The sequence below is a fragment of the Embiotoca jacksoni genome, unplaced genomic scaffold (genome assembly GCF_022577435.1).
Source record: "Embiotoca jacksoni isolate LCO1_2020_lvr unplaced genomic scaffold, fEmbJac1.0.p SCAF_37, whole genome shotgun sequence".
In the NCBI taxonomy this organism is placed as follows: domain Eukaryota; kingdom Metazoa; phylum Chordata; class Actinopteri; family Embiotocidae; genus Embiotoca; species Embiotoca jacksoni.
Genome location: NW_027185389.1, coordinates 3522805 through 3549365, shown reverse-complemented (window position 1 = coordinate 3549365; position 26561 = coordinate 3522805). Strand labels below are relative to the sequence as shown.

General features: G+C 41.0%; 3 protein-coding genes across 3 annotated transcripts; all 3 read left to right on the top strand.

The window, feature by feature from the left end:
• Positions 1 to 634: 634 nt before the first annotated feature.
• On the top strand, positions 635 to 10739 carry LOC138208381 (GTPase IMAP family member 8-like). Its single transcript, XM_069166219.1, has 3 exons — positions 635 to 667; positions 2666 to 2732; positions 7480 to 10739. The coding sequence occupies exons 2-3, from the start codon at positions 2714 to 2716 to the stop codon at positions 10041 to 10043; spliced, it is 2583 nt and encodes an 860-aa protein (XP_069022320.1). The 5' UTR covers positions 635 to 667; positions 2666 to 2713; the 3' UTR covers positions 10044 to 10739.
• Positions 10740 to 12773: 2034 nt separating this feature from the next.
• Positions 12774 to 19557, top strand: LOC138208271 (GTPase IMAP family member 2-like). Its single transcript, XM_069166035.1, has 5 exons — positions 12774 to 12787; positions 15020 to 15086; positions 16618 to 16674; positions 19020 to 19493; positions 19553 to 19557. Exons 2-5 carry the CDS (start codon positions 15068 to 15070, stop codon positions 19555 to 19557), a joined length of 555 nt encoding a protein of 184 aa, XP_069022136.1. The 5' UTR covers positions 12774 to 12787; positions 15020 to 15067.
• Positions 19549 to 21263, top strand: LOC138208383 (GTPase IMAP family member 4-like). The gene has a single exon (XM_069166220.1). It carries the CDS (start codon positions 19574 to 19576, stop codon positions 21176 to 21178), a length of 1605 nt encoding a protein of 534 aa, XP_069022321.1. The 5' UTR covers positions 19549 to 19573; the 3' UTR covers positions 21179 to 21263.
• Positions 21264 to 26561: the final 5298 nt, after the last annotated feature.

Genomic DNA, 26561 nt, shown 5'->3' with positions numbered 1-26561 from the left:
GTCGGTGACAAACAGTTTCCGGTGAGCCCTTCAAAATAAAAGCCCCCCTGTGTTTATCCAGCTGGCGTCTTTTAACATGAAGCAGCAGCAGGAGGAAATGTTGGGTTGTCATGCAGAGTGAACACTCAAATTATTAGAATCATAATAATTATATAATTCAGCTCTGAAAAGTCAGACTGCGACACGAACAACAGTAAAAGGTTCAAAATATCAAGAATTTGATTTTAGAAAAATGCGACAACACAAATCAAAGAAGAAATAACTTCATGAAAATCTGAAAGAAAAATAACTTTTAAATCTCCCTAAAACTGAATCCTGAAGCAGTGAAACATGAAAAAACAACGTGATGAATCTGAACTGTGTTTTAATACAATAAACAAAACAAATGAACAACAGGACTTCATCAATACTTCCAGGTGGAGTCAGAAAAAAATGAGAAGACGACCTGAAGTAGAAATGAAGATTTAAACATCAAATTTAAAGCAAACTGTTTGAAAACTGAATCAAAATTGAATGTTGACATGTTGATTAAAAAAATTACAACAGCTGTCCTCATAAAAGAACACACCTTCGTGACAGGTGATCTTTTCTGTGACGTCATCTCTTCCTCATTTGTCTCATTCTTTCACTTTGAGGTGAACTGATGTCGGAGCAACAAATTCAGCAGGTGAGTGAAACAACTGGTGGATTAAAGGTGGATTTATGGAGTTTAATGATGTCGCCGATAGATTGTGAGAATAATGTAACTTTATGAACCAGTAAATGAAGGATTTCTGTTCATTCAAACATTATTGAGAAAACAAACCGTCTGAAACAGCAGCTTCATTTTACAACGGAAATATGATCAGTTCTGTTTCCGACTTTAATCTGAGACGTGTCGTGTTTGTAACTCGGATTAAATTCACATCAGACTTGTTTTTACTTTTAGTTTTCTTCATATCTGATTTCAGTCTGAAGGTCCATCAACTGTAGCAGCCATTTCCTTTTTTTTACAAAGTGTTTCTCTGCAGACCTGTGACTCCACCTGTCAGCTATGGGTGTAGTCAGCTGATAGAAAATACACTCGGAGGCCTATTGTAGAAAATGTGATGCGAGTTTGAAGAAGAGGTTTTGTTTGAATAACTGAGACCGTCAGACAGGAAGTTTGGATGATAAAAGGTGATAAATGGAGGTGTTGAGGAAACTTTAAGGCGCTGCAAGAAAATCTGAAGTTCCAGCAGCTTCCAGGAAGCTGATGACAGAACAGATAGTCTGCAGCCGGTATTCAGGCTTTTTAACAAGCTGTGAAGTCTGATTTCATTCTTAAACTCAGGCAACAAGTCATGTTAAAAACCTGCAACAGCTTCATGTCAGGTATTCATTTCAAATATATCAAACAGGAATAAATCATTCCCATGAAACCGTTGATCTGGGATCATTAACTTACATCGAGTGTGACGCTGCGGTTTCATATTTCAGTATATCTGGACTTTAAACCACATGTTCAACCATTTGTGACCAAAACAAGTCTTCAGTTACACGTTAATATATTGCGGTTGCCAATATGACAACAAAACAGGAAGTCTACAAGACTTGAAGCACATGAGGGGAAACGAGCTCCGAATATAGAAATGCAACAAAAACAAGGAGAGTGACGGTTTTCTGTCGGGGAACAACAGTATGCTGTATCTCATGTTCAATAACCACGAATCAGATCAGGTCCCTGAGTTAAAGTCATGCAAAACTGCAGGATTGGTTTTTCGGCCACCAGGGGGCAGAAGAGTACAACAGCAAGCTGATAAAACAGCACTGAAATATTAACAACACACATAAACCTGATCTCTTTTTCATTTAAAGTATTAAAAGGATGAATTACTTTTTCTAAAGGCGGTGCTGATTCAAGCAATATTATGATTTTACTACAAGTTACCAACTAAATGAAATATGTAAATTAAATGTTTTCATGAACAAAGATATCTGATGAATAAAGATATCTGATGAACAAAGATATCTGATGAACAAAGATATCTGATGAACAAAGATATCTGATGAATTAAGATATCTGATGAACTAAGATATCTGATGAATTAAGATATCTGATGAACTAAGATATCTGATGAACAAAGATATCTGATGAACAAAGATATCTGATGAATTAAGATATCTGATGAACTAAGATATCTGATGAATTAAGATATCTGATGAACTAAGATATCTGATGAACAAAGATATCTGAAGGAAAAAGATATCTGATGAACAAAGATATCTGATGAACAAAGATATCTGATAATCAAAGATATCCATGGTCTCTCTGTCAGACCCATCACACTGCTGCCCCCTGGTGGCTACAATAATCATAACGAAGTTGCACCTTAATTCAACTGAGGGGGTTTAATCTGATCAGTGGTTATTAAACATAATTAATACAGCATACTAATATGTAAATGAGGAATTTGACTGAACGATGAATTATGAAAAGAAATACATCAGATTTTTGTCATATCAAAATTTTAAATTCACAACTAGCTGACAAACAGCCCTGAGATATTATCACAATGTAAACCTGATTTATTTTTTAACGTAACGCATACAGATATAAATAAATGATTAATTGTGTGTTGCTGAGTATGTAATAAGAATTCAGAGTAAACACCATCTAACTATTTTCTGTTTTACATCCCTGCAGTTTGTCTCCAGATAAATTAGAGTTGGAAGTTTCCAGCAGAGTGTCGTCATGGCGACTGCAACACCTGGTGAGTCCGGTCATATTTTATTACTCTGAGTTAAACAAAGTCCTCTATCACAGCTGACATATTATTTAACGTGAATAATTTTGTCCTCTGAGTAAAACTAGAATCACATGTCCACAATATCATGATCTGTTAGAAATTATATCTAAATTAATTTCCAAATTAATTAGTTAATTAAATAGTTTCCTCTTTCTCGTGCAGAATTATCATCTCTGAAAAACTCTTAACCTGAACACAGTCTCTCTGTAGCTGCCAGCTAACTAAATAACAACAACAACAACAACATCAGGAGGATCATCCACTCCTTGCCCACAAAAAAGGTCTTTCTGTACAATCCTGCTCCAAACATGACAATTACTACTGAACTTGGATTATGGCCTGATCATTCAACTTGTAGTTTAGAAGCACATCTGTCAAAACTCAGATAGATAGATAGATAGATAGATAGATAGATAGATAGATAGATAGATAGATAGATAGATAGATAGATAGATAGATAGATAGATAGATAGATAGATAGATAGATAGATAGATAGATAGATAGATAGATAGATAGATAGATAGATAGATAGATAGATAGATAGATAGATAGATAGATAGATAGATAGATAGATACTTTATTAATCCCACAAGGGGCATTTATAGGTACAGGAAAGCAATAAAACAACAGTAAAAAAATACTAAATATAACAATGCACAGTATATACAGTAAAACAGAATAAAATAAAATAGAATAATTAAATTAAAACTAACTAAACTAAACAATTGTGCAAAGGTTTTTATATATATATATATATATATATATATATATATATATATATATATATATATATATAACAAACAAGAAAACAGACAACAGTGTTATTGTTGTGTGATGGATTTTGCCAGAGGTGAGTTATTGTACAGTCTTATTGCAGTGGACAGGAATGATCTCCTGTATCAGGAATGATCTCCTGTATCAGGAATGATCTCCTGTATCAGGAATGATCTCCTGTATCTGGAATGATCTCCTCTATCAGGAATGATCTCCTGTATCAGGAATGATCTCCTGTATCTGGAATGATTTCCTGTATCAGGAATGATCTCCTGTATCAGGAATGATCTCCTGTATCAGGAATGATCTCCTGTATCAGGAATGATCTCCTGTATCTAGAATGATCTCCTCTATCAGGAATGATCTCCTGTATCAGGAATGATCTCCTGTATCTAGAATGATCTCCTGTATCAGGAATGATCTCCTGTATCAGGAATGATCTCCTGTATCTAGAATGATCTCCTGTATCAGGAATGATCTCCTGTATCAGGAATGATCTCCTGTATCTGGAATGATTTCCTGTATCTGGAATGATCTCCTGTATCAGGAACGATCTCCTGTATCTGGAACGATCTCCTGTATCAGCCTCTCCAGCACCTTCATCACATGAGATGTGAGGGCAACCGGTCGGTAGTCGTTGAGGCTAGATGGAGTCGTCTTCTTAGGGACTGGAACCAGGCAGGACGTCTTCCACAACACCGGGACCTCCGGGGCCGATGCCATCAGGTCTTCAGGACCACGGGGCTGATGCAGTCAGGTCCTGCAGCCTTGCGCTGGTGGAGTCTCTCCAGCTGTCTCCTAACCTGGCCAGTCATCACAGAGAGGGGGAGGGGGTCATGGCATCGGTGGAGGAAGAGCCCTTTGGAGTTGAGGACTCTGTCTCCATGCAGCTCACCAGGGGGGACAGAGGGGGGAAGGGGAAAGGCAGTAGACGTGTTTGGGAGGTGTGGAGGAGACAGATGAGGGTGGTGAACTAAACCTGTTGAAGAAACAGTTTAGCTCATTGTTCCTCTCCAGGTTCCCCCTGGAGTTTGGCCTCTAGCTTCCTCCTGTAGGAGTCCTTGACCTCCCTGAGCTTCTCCTTCAGGTGGCGCTGCACTCTCCTGAGCTCCTCCCTGTCCCCAGACCTGAAGGCTGCTTTCTTCTTAAGAAGCACCTTCAGGTCACTGGTGATCCACGGCTTGTTGTTGGGGAAGCATTTTACAGTCCGGGATGGTACAGTGGAGTGTTCACAGAATTTGATGTATTCTGTGATACAGTCCGTCCTGCTGTTGATGTCCTCCCCATGTGGTCCACACAGCACATCCCAGTCCGTGGACTCAAAGCAGTCCTGCAGGGCGTCTTTAGCTTCCTGTGTCCACCTCCTCACAGTCCTGGTGGTTACAGGCTGCCTCTGCACCAGGGGGACATACCTGGGAGTCAGCAGGACCAGGTTGTGGTCTGATCTACCAAGGGGGGGAAGGGCAGTAGTACTGTATGCATCCATGGCATTAGCATACAGTAGGTCCAGAGTTTTATTGTTCCTTGTGGGGCAGTTAACATACTGGTGCAAAGTTGGCAGGACTTTATCCAGACTGGTTAAAGTCTCCAGTAACTAACAAAAATGCACCGGGATGCTGAGTCTGAAGTTTAGCCACAGTGGAGTAGATGGTGTCCACTGCTGCCTCTACGTCAGCTGATGGAGGAACGTACACAGCGATAACAATGGCGGACGTGAACTCCCTCAGCAAATAATAAGGGCGCATCCCCACGGCTAGAAGTTCAATGTCCGGGCTACAGAAACGTTCCTTCACACACACGTGGTCGGGATTACACCACCTCTCGTTCACATAGACTGCAATCCCTCCACCTTTCTTCTTACCGCTCCGAACAACGTCTCCGTCCCCCCGAACAGTCCTGAAGCCGGTACGGCCGCGCTGTGGTCCGGGAGATGTGAGTGCAGCCATGTCTCGGTGAAACACATGATGCTGCACTCCCGGTACTCTCTCTGGGTCTTTACCAGCGCGCCGAGCTCGTCCGTCTTGTTGGTCAACAACCTCACGTTCCCCATTAAGATCTCCGGTACCGATGGTTTATATTTCCTCCTCTTCACCTTCAGTTGAGCTCCAGCTCTGTAACCGCGACGTCTTCTTTGAAGTTCATCCGGGATTTCAGGCCTCGCTCCGGGCAGCAGCAGTAGAGGTCTACTCAGCGCGATCAGCTGATCACCAGAGTAAACAATGGCTCCAGTCCACTGTGTGTAGCTCTCCGTTACAAAGAAGGAAAAAGTAGAAGAAGAGCCACCAGAAAAGTGGAAAAGTTACGGTCCATTGTCTGACCGTCACTTAACACACGTGAAAGAAAAAACAACTCCGAAGAGGAGAAAGAAAGAAAAATACTTAAAACAGAACACACTCGGGGAGCTGCTGTAACAGGCTGCCACTAGCAGAAATTTGTGACATTTTGTCATAACTAATGTAAAAGTTAGGGAGTTATGTACAGTAACCTTATGACAAATATGACAAATTTGAGGTCATATCGACCTTGACCTCTGACCTCTTACCATCAAAATATAATGTCTTCATGCTTGACTTGTTTGTGAATGTTTGTACTAAATTTGAAGAAAGAAAATCTCTCAAGGTATCGACATCCAGAGAGGAGGGTAGGATGGAGTATATGAACCATCCACCTCTCAAAGACCTGATCCAACGGTGCAGATACAGATACGTGTGGAAGAAGAACCTCGAACGTTCAGAGCTGTTGACACGTTTGGGTCAAATTGTAAAAGAAAACAATGGAGAACATCTGAGTTATGAAATATTTGAGGACACAACTGAGGATCCAACAGATTCTTCAGCAGCTGATCATCCGAGTTCACAACAAAAGAAAACATCTGTTTCTATCTCAGCCGCTGTTCAAGCTGCTGGTAAGCTAAAATAAATTCTGAAAAGCAAATTAAAACTTACAAAAATATACATAGAAATCCTCTTTAGATGAAAACAGGAGGCTACAGATTAATGATGTGATATTTTTACAGGTCTGAGATCATTTAAAGAAGTTACTCGTCACCACTCAGTGTCAGGACCAATCCCTGCGTCTCACAGAAAGTACATCCATCACAGATCTAATGATGTCATCTGTTCTCCGTTTTACTTTTAATCAATTCAATCTTCTGGATTTATGACACTTTTTCTTGTAAATATCAGAAGGTTCAACTTGAACAGACAGTTTATGAAAACTATATAAAACTAAAGGTCGAACACACTGAGGACGTTTTTTTAATGACATTAATTTTCACATCAATATACAAATATAATTTGTCAAACTGTTGTTTTTATCAGGAGTACATTCCCACTGATTCTGAATATTACGTGGTGAAACCGAGTTCTTGTAATCTGAAGGAGGCTGATTTTTCTCATCTTTCACTGATTCATGACTAATGACAAAGTTAAGTTTGTGTCTGGTGTCGTATGACAAAGAGCTCTGAGCCCTGGAGGACAGCTGACATTACACCACTGGATAAACACAAAGTCAGAACGTCCTCTCCTGACCACAGATCCTCTGATGACATCATCTCGGTTCTTTAACTTCCAAATAAAGCAGGTTTCCAGGATGCTTTCTTCCACTTCTGTAATATTAATACCATCAGGAACATGCTGCCTCAGCATGATGCAGGACAGTCGATCAGAAAAACTCTCTCAAACTTTGATGAGCGCTCACTGATCAGATTTCAGGCTCATGGTGAAATCATGTTCAGGAGTCGTTAGGAGTGCTCACGAAGAAGGTTGAACTCACTAAGGTTCTCGTGTAGCCCGGCTCCGTGCACGTCATGGTGCTGTTCACCGTTCGTACGCAACAGGAGCAGTCTCTGAACTTTATGTACCAAACCTCGTCTTTGGTGGCGTTTTCATGAACACATCTCATTTCATCTGGTATCATTTCTCTTTTGTATTCCAGCGTCTTCACTGAGGATCGTGCTGTTCGGGAAAAATAAAGACAAAAAGACAAAACTTGGAAACTTCATCATCGGACACCAAAGTTTTCATGAACAGAAACCTTCCACATCCAGTCACACCGTGGCCTCCTGTGGAGAGAGGAGAGGAAAACAAACAACAGTGGTGAAAACAGCAGATGTGTTCAGTCTGTCTGAGAAGATGATGAGGAGAGAAATGAAGACATGTTTGAGTCTCTGTCCTCCAGGACCAAATGTTCTGCTGCTGCTGGTGGAACCTTCTGACTTTAACGAAGAAGACCAACACAGACTGAAGTTCATCCTGAGTTTGTTTGGTGGAGATGCCTTAAAGCACTCGATAGTCATCATGACACACAAGAATAAAATGACTTCCTCTGTGAAGGAACTCCTTAAAGACTGTGGAGGAAGATACTACAACATGTTTGAAGATAACTACGAATCACTGATGAAGAAGATTGAAGAAACAGCCGATGAGAACAGAGGAACCTTCCTCACCTTCACTGAAGAAGTCATGAAACCCTCGTTGAACCTGGTTGTTTGTGGGAGGAGAGGAGCGGCGAAGACTTCAGCCATCGAGGCCATTTTAGGAGAGACGGAGCTTCGTTCAGTCTCCGACTCATCGGAGTGTGTTCAACATCAGGGAGAGGTGTGTGGACGTCGGGTTTCCCTGGTGGAGCTGCCCGCCTTGTATGGAAAACCTCCGAAGGAGGTGATGGAGGAATCACTCAGCTGTGTCTCCCTCTGTGGTCCTGAGGGCGTCCACGTCTTCATCCTGGTCCTACCTGTGGGTCCCCTCACTGATGAAGACAAGGGAGAGCTGGAGACCCTCCAGAACACATTCAGCTCTCGAGTCAACGACTTCACCCTGATTCTGTTCACCATGGAGTCAGATCCTAAACATCCAGCTGTTCTTAACTTCATAACAAAAGACAAAGACATCCAGGATCTCTGTCAGAGCTGTGGAGGGAGAAACCTTGTTGTCAACATCAGAGACAAACAGCAGATCCAAGAAATGTTGGAGACTGTGGAAAGGATGGAAGTTAAGGGAACCCGATGCTTCACGAAGATGATGTTCATCAAGGCTCAGATGGAGAAAGTTACAAAACTTGAAGTTGACCTGCAGGATGTGAAGCAGAAGTCTGAGATGGGAGGTAACGATGAAAATCAGAGCAGAGAGTCTCTCAGGATGGTTCTGATCGGGAAGTCTGGCAGCGGGAAGAGCGCGACTGGAAACACCATCCTGGACAGAAAACATTTTGAATCTACTTGCAGCAACAAGTCAATCACAAGATTTTGCCAGAAGGCAGCAGGAGAGGTGGATGGTGAGTCCGTCGTCATGGTGGACACCCCCGGTCTGTTTGACACGACTCTGTCCAATGAGGACGTTCAAGAGGAGATGGTGAAGTGCGTCAGCTTGATGTCTCCTGGTCCTCACGTGTTAGTCCTGGTGCTGCAGATCGGTCGGTTCACACCGGAGGAAAAAGAATCTGTGGAGCTGATCAAGAAGTATTTTGGCAAAAAAGCTGCAGATTACATCATGATCGTGTTCACCAGAGGAGACGATCTCAGCGAGTCCATCGAGAGTTACATCGAAAACGGTGACGACAATTTACAGAACCTGATAAACGACTGCGGCAGGAGATACCAGGTCTTCAATAACAAGGAACACACCGACCGAACGCAAGTCAGAGAGCTGATGACAAAGTGCAAGAACATGGTGGAGGTCAACGGAGGAGGCTGCTACTCCAGCGACATGTTCAAAGAGGCCGAGGCCGCGATACAGAAGGAGGTGGAGAAGATCCTGAAGGAGAAGGAAGAGGAGATGAAGAGGAAGGAGGAGGAGCTTAAAACACAACACAAGGAAGAAATGGAAGCCATGAAAAGAAGAATGAAAGAAGAGAAAGAAGAAAATGAAAAGGACAGAAAACTGAAGGCAAAACAACTCAAAGAAATGGAGGAAAACATCCAGAAGGAGCGTGAACAGAGAAAGAGGGATCAGGAAACCAGAGAAGAAGAAGAGAGGAAATGGAAGCAGCAGGAAGAACGTCAGCGACAGAAGTGGGAAGAAGAACGGAAATCTCTGGAGACGAAAATCAAATCAAAGTCAGAAGAAAAAGAAACAATCGACAAAAAACTGGAGCAGAGGAGAAAAGAAATGAGAGAAAAACGAGGAGCCTGGTTAGAAAAACAAAGAGAGTTGTGGGAAAAACAACAAGATGAACAGAGACGTCAGGAGGAGGAAACAAAACTGAAGACGCTTCAGGAAGAGTACAAACAGAAAAGAGAGAATTATGAAAAGAAAAGAAGAGAAGAAGACAAAAAGAGAAAAGAGCAGGAGGAGAAGGAGAAACAAGAATTAGAGGAAAACTACAAGAAACAACTGGAGGACACGAAGAAGAGACACGAAGAGGAGGCCAGAAAACAAGCTGAAGAATTCAATGAGTTCAAAGACAAATACAACAAAGACTTCGAAGCTCTGATGGAGAAAGTGAAGGAAGAGCACGAGAAAGGAAAGAAAGAGCAACAAAAGAAATGTCTCATCATGTGATGACGTTTCTCGTTGCTGAAATCTCTAATTCACTTACAAACTGATCAATATTCTTCACCACCGATGTCCTCACGTCTTATTTCATCTCTTCAGGTCTCCTTGTTCAAACTGTTTTCACAGATTCATTTTAAAGTGAATCAATAAATAAAATAAAATTCAGCTATATTTTTTTTCTTTCGTTCTGTAAAGACTTTTATTTTATTTTATTAAATATTTGTTCCGTATATTTTGAAAGGAACACAGTATTTGTACTTCAATATTATTTTGTCGTGTTTTTTTTGTTCGGCAGACAAAGCGGCTTTTTGTTTTTTGGAAAGAGGTTGATTTTTATTTTCACCCAGTTGTGTGAACATAATATGTAGAATTATACAACCAGTAATTCTGACCCAGAGATCTGATTGGTCTGAACATTTGGAACAAATCATCATGACATCACTAGAAACATCAATCAGTTCATTTCTATGATCAAAATCTGCTGTGATTTTAGGGTCATTTTACGGAGCGGTCTTTTTTTTTTAATCATTTTGGTATACTGGTATAAACACAATGAATACAGTGTGATTACATCATTATTATTGTTTGTTGAGGCAGGTTTTAAACCAACAAGTTGTACATTTGCTAAATTTATTACACGTAAATTGATATAATTAAAAAATATTAATGTCAAAAAAATCTATAAAAATTCAAGAGCTAAAGAATTTGTAAACAATATTTTCTCATATTCTAATAAATAAAAATTGGTTTGAATGAAACGGTGTGTTTTCAGTTGTCTAACATTGAGTAGATCAGGTGATTATGATGCAGATGAATTATTGGGTGTTTATCACTGAAGGTGCAAAGCACAACTATTATTATTGTGCTGGTTAAAACTTTGCCGTTGAACTTCCTCTCCAGTTTTTGGGAGATGATTCCCTAAATTCCGGTGAGCGGTGTGCCCCTAGTGGCAACGCTGTGCTACGACGTTTCTTAGAGATCTGTCGTTCCGTTCTCGTACAAATCACGAAAAAGTAGCGATCCGTAGGAGCAGTTTGAAAACGGGATTGTTTTGGTTTTTTGCAATATTTTCAAAAATCTGTTTTAAAATGATTTTACATTTGTTAGAACTAATACCCCTGTAATCTAAGTTTTTAGCATTTCATATTCTACACTTTAGAAATTACAATCAATCATCATCAGACGTTGTTTGAATATTAGATGTCACGCGTGTTCAAAAAGGTTCAGTTTGGTCATGCGGTGAGCCCGCAGTGATATTAAATATCTTCCTGAAATGTGGACTGTGTGAACAACATTTTCTATTTCTCCAAACGTTTGCTCAAAATTCACCAAAATATTTGGAGATACAGCCGACATCATCCGGATGAGATGTGAACTTTTTCACAATTTGATCACCGACATTTTGACTGTTAGAAGCGTTTTAAGTTGGACAACAATAACTACTCCAGATTTCCAGAATGAAAGACACCCAACACATATGAGCTGCAACTATAGACTCACTGCTGATTTCCTGCTCTGCAGCTCCTTCCTTCTCTGCAGCCGTCAGTTCTCATTAAAATCAGCTTGTAGAGACTCTCAATTCAATCTGTCGGGTTCAAGTCTCTGCATGCTGATTTTCATTCTGTATTCAGATGGAACAAACCATTCTCTAAGGAGGGGGATCACACTTATTGTTCTTCTTCTGCATGTTTTCTGATAATTAGCACAGGACACCAGAAGATGTCCCAACATGCATCAGGAGACAGTCCCACGTCCAGGTGTCCCCTGAGGCTCATAAATAGCACAGAGCTCCGCAGCAGGTCCCGACTCAGCAGCAGCACGACGTCACGTCACCGACTGCAGCTTCAAACTAACGTGAAATCGAAATAAAATGTTCTTCTGAGCTCGTTGACTTTTCAGAGATACGTGAACAGAACCGATACAAACACACGATGATCTTATCCAAAATTGATGAGATTTACAGTGTTGAAGTAAACCAAGAAAAACTACGTGGAGGACGAAGAATTGAAATGATTTAGATCATTTACATTTCTACTTGCTGGAAATGATTTTTCTAAATGAAACCAACCAACAGTCTGAATCCAACCGTTCACTGTGAGGAAGGATGATCCAGAATATTGGGGAATGTTTTGAATTAAAATGCAGTCAGAGTTGAAAGTAATGAGGCTCCGCCCTCCTCCATCAGGAACATTTACCTGCTGCTTTGTTGGGCGGAGCTTTTACCTGCAGATCCTCCGACTCCACAAACATCAAGCAGTCAAACTGTCGGTGACAAACAGTTTCCGGTGAGCCCTTCAAAATAAAAGCCCCCCTGTGTTTATCCAGCTGGCGTCTTTTAACATGAAGCAGCAGCAGGAGGAAATGTTGGGTTGTCATGCAGAGTGAACACTCAAATTATTAGAATCATAATAATTATATAATTCAGCTCTGAAAAGTCAGACTGCGACACGAACAACAGTAAAAGGTTCAAAATATCAAGAATTTGATTTTAGAAAAATGCGACAACACAAATCAAAGAAGAAATAACTTCATGAAAATCTGAAAGAAAAATAACTTTTAAATCTCCCTAAAACTGAATCCTGAAGCAGTGAAACATGAAAAAACAACGTGATGAATCTGAACTGTGTTTTAATACAATAAACAAAACAAATGAACAACAGGACTTCATCAATACTTCCAGGTGGAGTCAGAAAAAAACCAGAAGACGACCTGAAGTAGAAATGAAGATTTAAACATCTAAAATTCAGCAGGTGAGTGAAACAACTGGTGGATTAAAGGTGGATTTATGGAGTTTAATGATGTCGCCGATAGATTGTGAGAATAATGTAACTTTATGAACCAGTAAATGAAGGATTTCTGTTCATTCAAACATTATTGAGAAAACAAACCGTCTGAAACAGCAGCTTCATTTTACAACGGAAATATGATCAGTTCTGTTTCCGACTTTAATCTGAGACGTGTCGTGTTTGTAACTCGGATTAAATTCACATCAGACTTGTTTTTACTTTTAGTTTTCTTCATATCTGATTTCAGTCTAAAGGTCCATCAACTGTAGCAGCCATTTCCTTTTTTTTACAAAGTGTTTCTCTGCAGACCTGTGACTCCACCTGTCAGCTATGGGTGTAGTCAGCTGATAGAAAATACACTCGGAGGCCTATTGTAGAAAATGTGATGCGAGTTTGAAGAAGAGGTTTTGTTTGAATAACTGAGACCGTCAGACAGGAAGTTTGGATGATAAAAGGTGATAAATGGAGGTGTTGAGGAAACTTTAAGGCGCTGCAAGAAAATCTGAAGTTCCAGCAGCTTCCAGGAAGCTGATGACAGAACAGATAGTCTGCAGCCGGTATTCAGGCTTTTTAACAAGCTGTGAAGTCTGATTTCATTCTTAAACTCAGGCAACAAGTCATGTTAAAAACCTGCAACAGCTTCATGTCAGGTATTCATTTCAAATATATCAAACAGGAATAAATCATTCCCATGAAACCGTTGATCTGGGATCATTAACTTACATCGAGTGTGACGCTGCGGTTTCATATTTCAGTATATCTGGACTTTAAACCACATGTTCAACCATTTGTGACCAAAACAAGTCTTCAGTTACACGTTAATATATTGCGGTTGCCAATATGACGACAAAACAGGAAGTCTACAAGACTTGAAGCACATGAGGGGAAACGAGCTCCGAATATAGAAATGCAACAAAAACAAGGAGAGTGACGGTTTTCTGTCGGGGAACAACAGTATGCTGTATCTCATGTTCAATAACCATGAATCAGATCAGGTCCCTGAGTTAAAGTCATGCAAAACTGCAGGATTGGTTTTTCGGCCACCAGGGGGCAGAAGAGTACAACAGCAAGCTGATAAAACAGCACTGAAATATTAACAACACACATAAACCTGATCTCTTTTTCATTTAAAGTATTAAAAGGATGAATTACTTTTTCTAAAGGCGGTGCTGATTCAAGCAATATTATGATTTTACTACAAGTTACCAACTAAATGAAATATGTAAATTAAATGTTTTCATGAACAAAGATATCTGATGAATAAAGATATCTGATGAACAAAGATATCTGATGAACAAAGATATCTGATGAACAAAGATATCTGATGAATTAAGATATCTGATGAACTAAGATATCTGATGAATTAAGATATCTGATGAACTAAGATATCTGATGAACTAAGATATCCATGGTCTCTCTGTCAGACACATCACTCTGCTGCCCCCTGGTGGCTACAATAATCATAACGAAGTTGCACCTTAATTCAAATGAAGGGGTTTAATCTGATCAGTGGTTATTAAACATAATTAATACAGCATACTAATATGTAAATGAGGAATTTGACTGAACGATGAATTATGAAAAGAAATACATCAGATTTTTGTCATATCAAAATTTTAAATTCACAACTAGCTGACAAACAGCCCTGAGATATTATCACAATGTAAACCTGATTTATTTTTAACGTAACGCATACAGATATAAATGAATGATTAATTTTACTCTTTCAAAACAATGTGGGGGGCACAGTGGTGCAGTGGTTAGCATGGTTGCTTCACAGCAAAAAGGTTCTGCGTTCAAATCCGGGCCTGGGCCGTTCTGTGTGGAGTTTGCATGTTCTCCGTGTGCCTGCGTGCGTTCTCTCGGTTCTCCAGCTTCCTCCCACCATCCAGAAACATGCACCTCAGGTTAACTGGTGGTTCTACAAATGTGCCTGAGGTGTGAATGAGAGCATGGATGGTCTTTGTTTCCGTCTGTCTCTATGTGGCCCTGTGATTAACTGGTGATCTGTCCAGGTGAATCCTGCCTTTTCCCAAAGTGAGCTGGGATAGGCTCCGCCCCCCATGACCCTGTTCAGGATAAAGCAGAAATATATAATGGATGGTTGGATGGAAAAACAAAGTGTGTGTTGCTGAGTCTGTAATAAGAATTCAGAGTAAACACCATCTAACTATTTTCTGTTTTACATCCCTGCAGTTTGTCTCCAGATAAATTAGAGTTGGAAGTTTCCAGCAGAGTGTCGTCATGGCGACTGCAACACCTGGTGAGTCCGGTCATATTTTATTACTCTGAGTTAAACAAAGTCCTCTATCACAGCTGACATATTATTTAACATGAATAATTTTGTCCTCTGACAAAAAGTAGAATAACACGTTCACAATATCATGATCTGTTAGAGATTATATCTAAATTAATTACCAAATTAATTAGTTAATAAAATAGTTTCCTCTTTCTCGTGCAGAATTATCATCTCTGAAAAACTCTTAACCTGAACACAGTCTCTCTGTAGCTGCCAGCTAACTAAATAACAACAACAACAACATCAGGAGGATCATCCACTCCTTGCCCACAAAAAAGGTCTTTCTGTACAATCCTGCTCCAAACATGACAATTACTACTGAACTTGAATTATGGCCTGATCATTCAACTTGTAGTTTAGAAGCACATCTGTCAAAACTCAAATAGATGTTGATGCAAAGAAGCTTTAAGTTCTTCGATGTGGATGCTTCAAACAACTTACAACCAGTTATGGTCTTGAATAATAGACTGAAAAGATAATAATCATTTTATCCTATTAGAAATTTGTGACATTTTTTCATAACTAATGTAAGAGTTAGAGAGTTATGTACGGTAACCTGTGTCCACCAAATTCTTATCACTTCATACTGAACTGGATGTCAGTGCATAATTTAAAGAAAGCTATCACGTTCACAAGGATGGGAATGACGGATATGACAAATTTGAGGTCATATCGACCTTGACCTCTGACCTCTGACCTTCAAAATATAATATCTTCATCTTTGAGTCGAAGTGAATGTTTGTACCAAATTTGAAGAAAATCCCTCGAGGTGTTCCTGAGATATTGCGTTCACAAAAATGGGACAGATGTGAGATCACAGTGACTGTGACCTCTGACCTCTGACCACCAAACTCTAGGCACTTTATTCTTAAAGTTATTTATTCCTCTTTCTCAAGGCAGATATTACATTCCTAAGAATGGAAACCAACAAAACCAAATCACTTAATCCTTCAGGCCAAGTGAACATTTGTACCAAGTATGAAGACATTTCCTCTGAGCATTTACCAGATATCGTGCTCACAAGCGGGTCAACGTGAGCTCGACTGCTCTTCCTCAAAGACCCGATGTGTGAGACACCAACCGAATCTCAGTTTCATGAACGGAATTTACAGAGTTGAATTTTCAGTGACATTTAAATGCAGCTTCACGGACAATTAATTCAAATTCATAACTAAACATTCAGTTTCAAGTTTATTGAAATTCAGTTTCAAACTAAAAATTCAATTTCAAATGATGGTTTTCAAATTCAAATTCGGAAATCAATTATTCAAGTTGAGCAATTCAGATTCACATAAAACTTCAGGTTCTGCTGACATATCATTTCTGCCCATAGATATCTAACAACAGGTTTATTTGTATTTCAAATAACAACATGGCTATGATATTTAAATCAATGTTGATAATGTTGTGGGACATTCCCAGACTAGATCATTTTAGAAATAACTGTTTAATTTATTGATTTTATGAATTCATTTCTATGTCTGTGTGTTAACAGTTCCAGATGTGAAGCCGTTGAAGCGCAGCCACAGCTTTGAACTTCTGCCACCTGACAGTGAGTTTAACTGGATTCTGTCTGATCGATGTTTTAATGAGACGTCGGCCGTTATTTAAGCATCTGAAAATCATTCTGTGGAATTAAACTTTACAGTCGTTGTGTTGGATGTAATCAACCAGTTTACAGCGTATATATCAAAATACAAAACTGAAGTTTCAGGAATATACACTGCTCAAATAAATAAAGGGAACACCTAAACAACACAATGTAACTCCAATCAATCTCACTTCTGTGAAATCAAGCTGTCCAGTTTGGATCAACACTGATTGAGGATCAGTTTCACCTGCTGTTGTACAAATGGAACAAACAGGTGGAAATGAGGCAATTATCAAGACAACCCTATAAAGGAACGGTTCTGCAGGTGGTGACCACAGACCGTTTCTCTGTCCTCGTCCTTTCTGGATGATTGTTGGTCCCTTTTGCATTTTGCCAGTGTCCTCACCACTAGAGGGAGCATGAGGTGTCTCCAACCCACAGAAGTTGTTCAGGTAGTGCAGCTCATCCAGGATGGCACATCAATGCACGCTGTGGCAAGAAGGTTTGCTGTGTCTGTCAGCACAGTGTCAAGAGGACGGAGGACATACCGGGAGACGGGCCGGTCCAACCGGAGACGTGGAGGGGGCCGTAGGAGGACAACAACCCAGCAGCGGGACCACTATCACAAGGACAGATACAGGAGATCATTCCTGCCCACTGCAATAAGACTTTACAATAACTCACCTCTGACAAAATCCATCACAGTACAATAACACTGTTGACTGTGTTTCTTGGTTTGTTTGTATATTATATATATAGATATATACTGTACTGTGTATATATATATAGATATATATATATATATATATCTATATATATATATAGAGAGAGATATATATATATATATATATATATAGATATATACATATATATATGTTGACTGTGTTTCTTGGTTGGTTGTATATAATATATATAGATATATAATGTACTGTATATACTGTGCATTTATATTTTATATTTATATTTTTTACTGCTAATTACTGCTGTTTTATTTTATTGCTTTTCTATTATTATATTATTCTATTCTATTCTATTATTTTATTCTATTGTTTCTATTATTATCTTATTGCTTCTGTATGCTGCTGTAGCGAAAAAATTTCCCCTCAGGGATTAATAAAGTAAATACCTACCTACCTACCTACCTATCTGCTCCTTTGTGCAAGGAGGAGCGCTGCCAGAGCCCTACAAAATGACCTCCAGCAGGCCACTAATGTGCATGTTTCTGCTCAAACTGTCAGAAACAGACTCCATGAGGGCGGTACGAGGACCCGACGTCCACAAGTGGGGTCTGTGCTCACAGCCCAACACCGTGCGGGGCGACCGGACTTTACCGGAGAACACCGAGATCGGCAGCTTCTCCGTCGGCGCCCTGTGGTCTTCACGGACGAGAGCAGGTTCACACTGAGCACATGTGACAGACGTGACGGAGTCTGGAGACGCCGTGGAGAACGTTCTGCTGCCTGCAACATCCTCCAGCGGGACCGGTTCGGCGGCGGGTCAGCGACGGTCTGGGGAGGCGTTTCTTTGGAGGGCAGCGCAGCCCTCCGTGTGCTAGCCAGAGGTACCCTGAGTGCCATCAGGTCCCGGGATGAGATCCTCAGACCCGTTGAAGACCATCTGCTGGTGCAGCGGGTCCTGGGTTCTTCTGATGCAGGACAATGCTCGGCCTCATGTGGCTGGAGTGTGTCAGCAGTTCCTGCACGATGAAGGCATCGATGCTCCGGACCGGCCCGCCCGTCCCCCAGACCTGAATCCAATCCAGCACATCCGGGACATCGCGTCTCGTTCCGTCCTCCGACGCCACGTCCACCGCAGACTGTCCGGGAGTGGACCGATGCTTTGATCTGGGTCTGGGAGGAGATCCCTCAGGAGAACATCCGTGGTCTCATCAGGAGCATGCCCAGGCGTTGTAGGGAGTGATACAGGCACGTGGAGGACACACACACTACTGAGACTCATTTGGACTTGTCTTCAGGAATCTCCACAGAAGTTGGATCAGCCTGTGATCTGATTTTTCCACTTTTATTTGGAGTATGATTCTGAATCCAGACCTCCATGGATAATGATTTTGATTTCCATTGATCATTCTTATGTTATTTTGTTCTCAACACATTCCACTATGTAATGAATCAAGATTTGAACTGGAATATTTCATTCATTGAGATCTAGGATGTGTTGTTTAAGTGTTCCCTTTACCTTTTTTGAGCGGTGTAATTTATATCATTTTAATGTATGGTAATTCCTGATTTGTGTTTATCCGCCCCATTTAAATGTTGACACATACAAATATATAATTTATTGTCCAGTGTCGGAGCTGAGGGTCGTTCTGCTGGGGGACAGCTTGTCTCTGAGGACAGAAGTGATGAACTTCATACTTCAAAAGCCTGTTTTCCATGAAGCATCTCCCCCCTGGCTGAGAGACAGCTGCCCATTGAAGGACCAACAAATAACCGTCATAAACACCTCAGATCTGCTGTTTCCCACCGCAGACAAAATGAAAGGTTTTCTACAAGAATGTGTGAGACTCTCTGCTCCTGGACCTCATGTGTTCCTGCTGCTTCTGCAGCCTGAAGACTTCACCGAGGAACACAAACAGAAGCTCTGCAGAGTTCTAGAAAACTACAGCGATCGATGGTTCCATCATTCTCTGGTTCTGATATCGCCACCCAGAGATGGTAGGATGGAGTATATGAACCATCAACCTCTCAAAGACCTGATCCAACGGTGCAGATACAGATACGTGTGGAAGAAGAACCTCAAACGTTCAGAGCTGTTGACACGTTTGGGTCAAACTGTGAAGGTGAACAACGGAGAACATCTGAGCTGCGACATGTTTAAGGATGAAGACGTTGGTTTAATCATGACACCGTCGCCTGAAGAGAAGAAACCCTCGTTGAACCTGGTTGTTTGTGGGAGGAGAGGAGCGGGGAAGACTTCAGCCATCGAGGCCATTTTAGGAGAGACGGAGCTTCGTTCAGTCTCCGACTCATCGAAGTGTGTTCAACATCAGGGAGAGGTGTGTGGACGTCGGGTTTCCCTGGTGGATCTGCCCGCCTTGTATGGAAAACCTCCGGAGGAGGTGATGGAGGAATCACTCAGCTGTGTCTCCCTCTGTGGTCCTGAGGGCGTCCACGTCTTCATCCTGGTCCTACCTGTGGGTCCCCTCACTGATGAAGACAAGGGAGAGCTGGAGACCCTCCAGAACACATTCAGCTCTCGAGTCAACGACTTCACCCTGATTCTGTTCACCATGGAGTCAGATCCTGAACATCCAGCTGTTCTTAACTTCATAACAAAAGACAAAGACATCCAGGATCTCTGTCAGAGCTGTGGAGGGACAAACCTTGTTGTCAACATCAGAGACAAACAGCAGATCCAAGAAATGTTGGAGACTGTGGAAAGGATGGAAGTTAAGGGAACCCGATGCTTCACGAAGGAGATGTTCATCAAGGCTCAGATGGAGAAAGGTACAAAACTTGAAGCTGACCTGCAGGATGTGAAGCAGAAGTCTGAGATGGGAGGTAACGATGAAAATCAGAGCAGAGAGCCTCTCAGGATGGTTCTGATCGGGAAGTCTGGCAGCGGGAAGAGCGCGACTGGAAACACCATTTTAGGCAAAAAACATTTCAACCCCCGAATCGTCCCGAAGCCGGCGACCACATCCTGTGAGAAAGCAGCCAGAGAGATGGACGGCCGGTCTGTCGCCGTGGTCAACATGCCCGCACTGTTCGATAAGAGGCTGTCCGAGGAGGACTTCCAGCAGGAGGTTAGAAAATGCATCAGCATGTTGTCTCCGGGACCTCACGTCTTCTTACTGGTGCTGCAGATCGGCAACTTTGCAGAAGAGGAAAGAGACTCCGTGGAACAGATGAAGAAGTATTTGGGAGAGAAGTCATCGGATTTCACCGTCATTATTTTCACCAGAGGAGACGAGCTGGACGATCGGACGATCGAGAGCTACGTCCAAGACTGTCCGGACTTTGTTCAGAAACTCATGCGTGACTGTGGAGGGAGATACCAGGTCTTCAACAACAAAGATACATCCAACCGCACGCAGGTCAGTGAGCTGCTGACCAAGATCGACACCATGCTGAGAGGAAACTACAGCAGCTGCTACACAACTGAGATGATGGACGACACAAAGGAATCCACACAAACACAGGTGGAGAGGATGTTGGAGGAGAAGGAAGACCAGATGAGGAGGAGGGAGGAGGAGCTCAAGAGAAAACACGAGAAGGAAGGGAAAGTTCTGAGAGGACAAATGGAGCTAAGAGACAAGCAGCTGAAGGAGAAAGAGGAATACTTGAAGAAGGAGAGAGGACATGAAGAGAGAGAGAGAGGACATGAAGAGAGAGAGAGAGGACAAAGAGAGAGAGAGAGGAAGAGGACAAGAGACGGAGAAAACAAGATGACGCTCAGCGACTGGACTGGAGAAAGAAACTGGAAGAATCGGACAAAAGAGTGAAATCAGAGAGAAAAGGCCGAGAGGAATCTGGAGCAGCTTACACAAGACATGAAGAGACATCGAGACGAATGGGACACAGAGAAAAGTCAACTCTGGGAACGAATGCGTCAGGAGGACAAACAGAACCTGGAGGACGAGAAAACAAACCACAGAAAGCTGCAAGAGGAGTTTAATTGGAAGATCCAGAAATGGACATATTCTTTGTTCATCTTATTGTTGATCATTATTTTGTCATTTTACCGTTTATTTTCCTGAGTTACGCACGACGGACAGATCACTAAACAGAGAGATGTCTACATTTACAGTTTACTCACACGACTACAAATATTGCATGTAGGGTTATATATATACATACATATATATATATATACATTCTATTTTATTTCACCTATTACTGGCAATCTTTTTTTTTTTTTTTACTGTAAGTTACTTTTCAATTCTCCTATGAATTTCACTGGAAGTATTTTACAGTGTCCTTTTTTTATAATTTTCTTTCACCTCTCATGTATCATGATAATTAATTAATTGAAGATACATTTAACAACAATATTAAGGCATTTCTAGCGTCCTCAAAAACAAATCCTCTAAGTGCTGCACCACAGAAAGGATTTGAACCTCTTTCCTGTGTTTCCTCTTTCATCAACAGATACCTTCAGAAAATGACATATTCTCCTGCTAGTTTATTACAGTGAAAAAGAATGAAGTCATCTTTGTGTATGAAAATTCGAACATTATTAAATACAGCATTGACTTGGTCTTTGCAAATGATTTAGTTTTTTATAAGGAGCCATAGAGATATATGCCCCAGTGTCTGTCATTTTTTTTAACAGTATTCTTTACTTAGTAAAACGATGATTTGATATAAAATATGGCATTAACAGACAAAACTCTGTGTAAGTGTTCATGGCTAGAGAGATATATGCTCCACTGTCTGTCAAAAAGTGTTTATGACTTGATTGAATGATTTGACCCCCTAAGCCCCGCCCCCTATCATGACTTGACTTTGATGAATGAATTATGATGTAATAAACTATTTAATTACCATGGGAAAGGAAGTATTTTTTTGATCCATTGATCTTAGTGATCTGATGACGTGGAATAAACTGTGTAATTACAGCGGGAAAGGGAGGAAGAAGGAAGGAAGGACCCTTTGATCTTAGCTGACCTTTGCCCCCATACAGACTTCCCCTGATGACGTAACCCCAGAGGTAGAGTTTAAGGTGAACCAATGAGAGTGGAGTAGGTCGGCTTTATACGGAGCGAATGGATTCATACGGTGAAAATGAAGTCGTGGCTCTAAGCATCGCCATGACAACAGGTAACTAAAAACTTAAACCATCCAAGTCTCTGATTATCTAATCTATTGTCCCAGAATCAAACAATGTCCATGCAAACGCTGTTTATCAAACATTTAGGGTATCGTGTCAGACAGTCAGCCTTCAACCACAGAGCACACAGATCTTTGGAAGTCACCAAGTTCATGACAGCAGTCCAAGCACAACTGGAACATATTGAGGTAGCAACAGCACTGATATTCAACTTTCCAGCCTCTTTCCAGTTCAGCTTCACTGGACTCTCCACAAGTCTTCTGTCTCTAGTTTTCTTATCTTACCTTGAAACCCTTACCACAGAGATTTACACCTGAAACAGCAAACATTTCAACAGTTATTGGGTTTAAAATCTTCACTTGGTCACAGTTGTACTTATACTTTAAATGGACAGTAATGGATATATGTGACCGTTGTCCATCGTGGAAGATGAACAGCTGAGCAACAGCAATATTTAAAGAGACTCTGATACTAAACATGGTGTTCTTCTTCTGGAGTGACAACAAAGTGATCAAAGAAGACTTGTTTACAAAAAGGGATATTTTTCTTAGTGACATATAGAGATTGCTGGATTTGATCCTATTTGCTCCGAGCTAATCAACAAGGTCATTTGTTATCGTGACGTTACAAATTGTATAGATTGTCACTAAATGTTCATCTGTAAGATGATTTAAGATTTAAGAAGATACATCTGATGTGTTTTGTGAGTCAGCGTGGCCAAACGGCTCGCCAGCGCCCCCTGCTGGAGACAGGAAACGAGACAAAAAGAGCTACTTTAAGCGGGTATACGAGGTCCCTCCCGCTGCAAGTCGGGGAGGCGGCGGTGAGGGCTCATATATCACTGCTTGCAGTTTTAATTATAATATGTTATTAGATATTATTTTATTGCATCTTTTCCCTCCAATCAAGTTCCTTTCAGATTTAAACAGGAACCAAAGTTCTTCACTCGTTTTTCATCTTTTACTTCACTTTTCTGCAACAAAATTCAGGTCTGGTTTGTAAAAGAAAACTGAACTGAAACAGTTTTGATCTGAACCATGACGTGAATCAGGATATAAAGTTCGTATGAACAGAGATGTCAAAGTGTTTTTAATTGTTTGAAGTCTGTGGATAAAATTCTCCACGTTTTTAACTGATCTTGAGTTTCTGCTGCTGGTTCAGAGGTTTCTGATTATCTATAATAGCCACAATTATCTGTCCATGTAATTAATGCACAGCCACCAATCAGTTATATTAATATGAGAAATTAACAAGGATCAAACAGGATCTATTCATGTATTCACCACAAACTGAGATAAAATATTATTTTATCTGAGATTCTAATAAGAAAAATGAATATATGTGCTGATAAAATACACTCTGAGCATTTTATCATCTTAAATCAACTGTGTCAAATTATAATTCATGATTTAAAACCCAGTCTGAAGTATTTAAAGGTTGTGTAATCTAAACTGGTCATATATAACTGAACAGAAGTACCTGAGAGCAGAGAGAAGCTGAACATCTCTCCTCCACCAGCAGGGGGAGACAGAGAGCTACCCAGGGAACAGCTGATAGAGGGCGGAGCTTCAGGAGACATTTTGTTCACTTTGGATTTGATGAGAGAAGTTGAATGGGAGTCTATGGAGCCGGAGGCTTTTTGGAGCCGACCTCTAGTGGCACTCGCTGGTATTGCAGCTGAAGACACTTCTGGATCAGAACCATTTTACAGACCTGAAGCTACGAACTCTTTTATATCCAGTCTGTGAGCTTAAGTTAATTTTGTTCTCTCTTTAACTGTAGAATAAGTGCAGCATCTTTAAAGTGCACATCAGCTTGGTAAGAAATTCAATAAAAACAAGAAAACACTGCACTGGACCTTTAAGTTTGAGGTCCTGACAGAGGTCTGCTCCTGTCAGCGTTATCTGAACTCCTGAAATCACAAAAAGAAAAATCACTGAACGCTGAGCATCAGTTTATGTGACACAGTAGATATTTATATCACACTATATATGTATAACACTTTGAAGGAGCAAACACACACTGCAGAAACACCCCTTCCTCCAGCTACACCACACTTGGTACATTCCACCAGGACCGCGACCATAAAAGGAGTCCAGGTGGGCGGGGCTTTGGTTTGGTAGTTCCTGGGTCCAAACCAGAGGAAGAAGCTCATCCAGAGGAGAGGTGAGGCAACTGAAGTCAAACAGCTGCTTTAAAAGACACAAAGTGCTGAGTGTGGTGTCGGGTTACAGAGGCTTTATTAGGACTTTTATTTTGAAAAACAGTAGAACTTCTCTGGAGTGACACAATTGCACTTCAGTTTATAAAAACAAGCAGAGCTCAGAGGACATAAAGTCACATCCCAACACGATCATGAACGGGCAGCATGTGAAGTACCTGAAGGCCACACTGAAGTACAAGTACACACACCTGTCAGAAAATGACTTCAGTAAAAGTATTTAGTATCAAAGGTAAGATTTTGATATTGAATGTGGTCGAGCATTAAAAGTAAATGCTGTTTTTAAAAGAAAAATGTTGAAGTTTTAAGTTTATTCTGTTAAAGTGTGAATGTAAAAGTACACCGTGTGCAGTAATATATTTATGATGTTTTTAAAATAATGTGCATTTTATTGGAGTTTTTTTTTAAAAGTTGTTTCTCACAAAACTTCAGAGGTGGAAGAAGTGCTCACGTCTTTTATTGGAGTAAAAGTTTGTAAAAGTACAAAACTACTGCAAGTTAAAGTCCTGCGTTTAAAACCTGATTTGTTAGTTTGAAGCTCGACGTCGTGCTGCTGAATCCTGCTGGCAGCTCTGTGGTATTTATGAGCCTCGGGACACCTGGACGTCCTCTTCACGAGGCCGCTCGTGCATGTTGGGACATTTCCTGGTTTCCTGGTGGGTCCTGAATCTGAAGTTCAGATGAATCCATGTTTGAACTTCTTGTTTCATTTTGTTGACTCATTAAGCTCAAGAGGATTTTATCACTCCATAAATCAGAAAATACAACAAAAATGATAAATGAATCTTTGAATGTAAAAAGCTTCAGAATATAGATGGAAATAAAACTGAAGATTTCGGGCCCAGATCATAAGAGGCTGTTTTTCTGTTTCAACCTTGTATCACTGCAAAGCGTGAAATAGACACGCTTCGGCCCATCCGGGCGTGAAAGTTACACGTTTTTCTGTCGTGGACGAAAGTTAAACCTACTGCATGTTTTTTTAAGCGTGTGATTTACAGGAAAATTAAACTGATCGCAAAAACACATTTGTTGATAGGAAACAAAAAGACAGCTGAAGAGCAACGTTGCCACCTCCTGGATTTGAACCGTATCATCAGCATGGTCTGTTGAGGACCTTGATCACATGATCCTTCGTCAGGTGACATTTACACGCGTTAAGTTTCACACTTAACAAAATGTGCAACTTTCGTGACTATTTGAGGCGTTGCTGTGATACCGGGATGTTTCTCAGGAGTTTTTATCTCTTCACGTTGGCAAAATCCAGCCGGAGTCGACGTGTTCTCGGGTCGTCCATCCGTCTCCACAAACATTTACTTCCACTCGCGGATAAATCGATTTGATTTTGGGGGTCAGAGGTCAAGGTCACTGTCAACCTCATGTTGAGCATGATATCTGGAGAGCACCTGGCGGAGGGAGAAGAGGGTCAAAGGTCATGTTCACTGTGACCTCACATCTTTCCCATTGGTTTGATATCTCGGGACGTCTTGAGGGAATTTCTTAAAATTGAACACAAACACTTTCTGACCTGCAGCGACGTGGAGCTGCAAACTTCGTGTTGTCTGAGCTGCAGAAATCACGGCGTCCGTCTCTGAGCTCATTAAAGTCTTCTGTTCCTGAAAACATGCACGTTTTGGTAAACAGGAGCGTTAACGGATCCAGACGTGTTTCCTTGAAGCTGCGAGCTTCTGAATGAGAAATGTGCAGCAGAGCGAGCGGCGGCCGGGACGCGAAGAGTTAAAGGTCCCGGTTCCTGCGGATTTACTGCAGCTTCTCCTGCAGCTTTTACGCGCTCTGCACATCTGGGTCAGGAGGCCTCGCATGCCTGCAGCGGCGG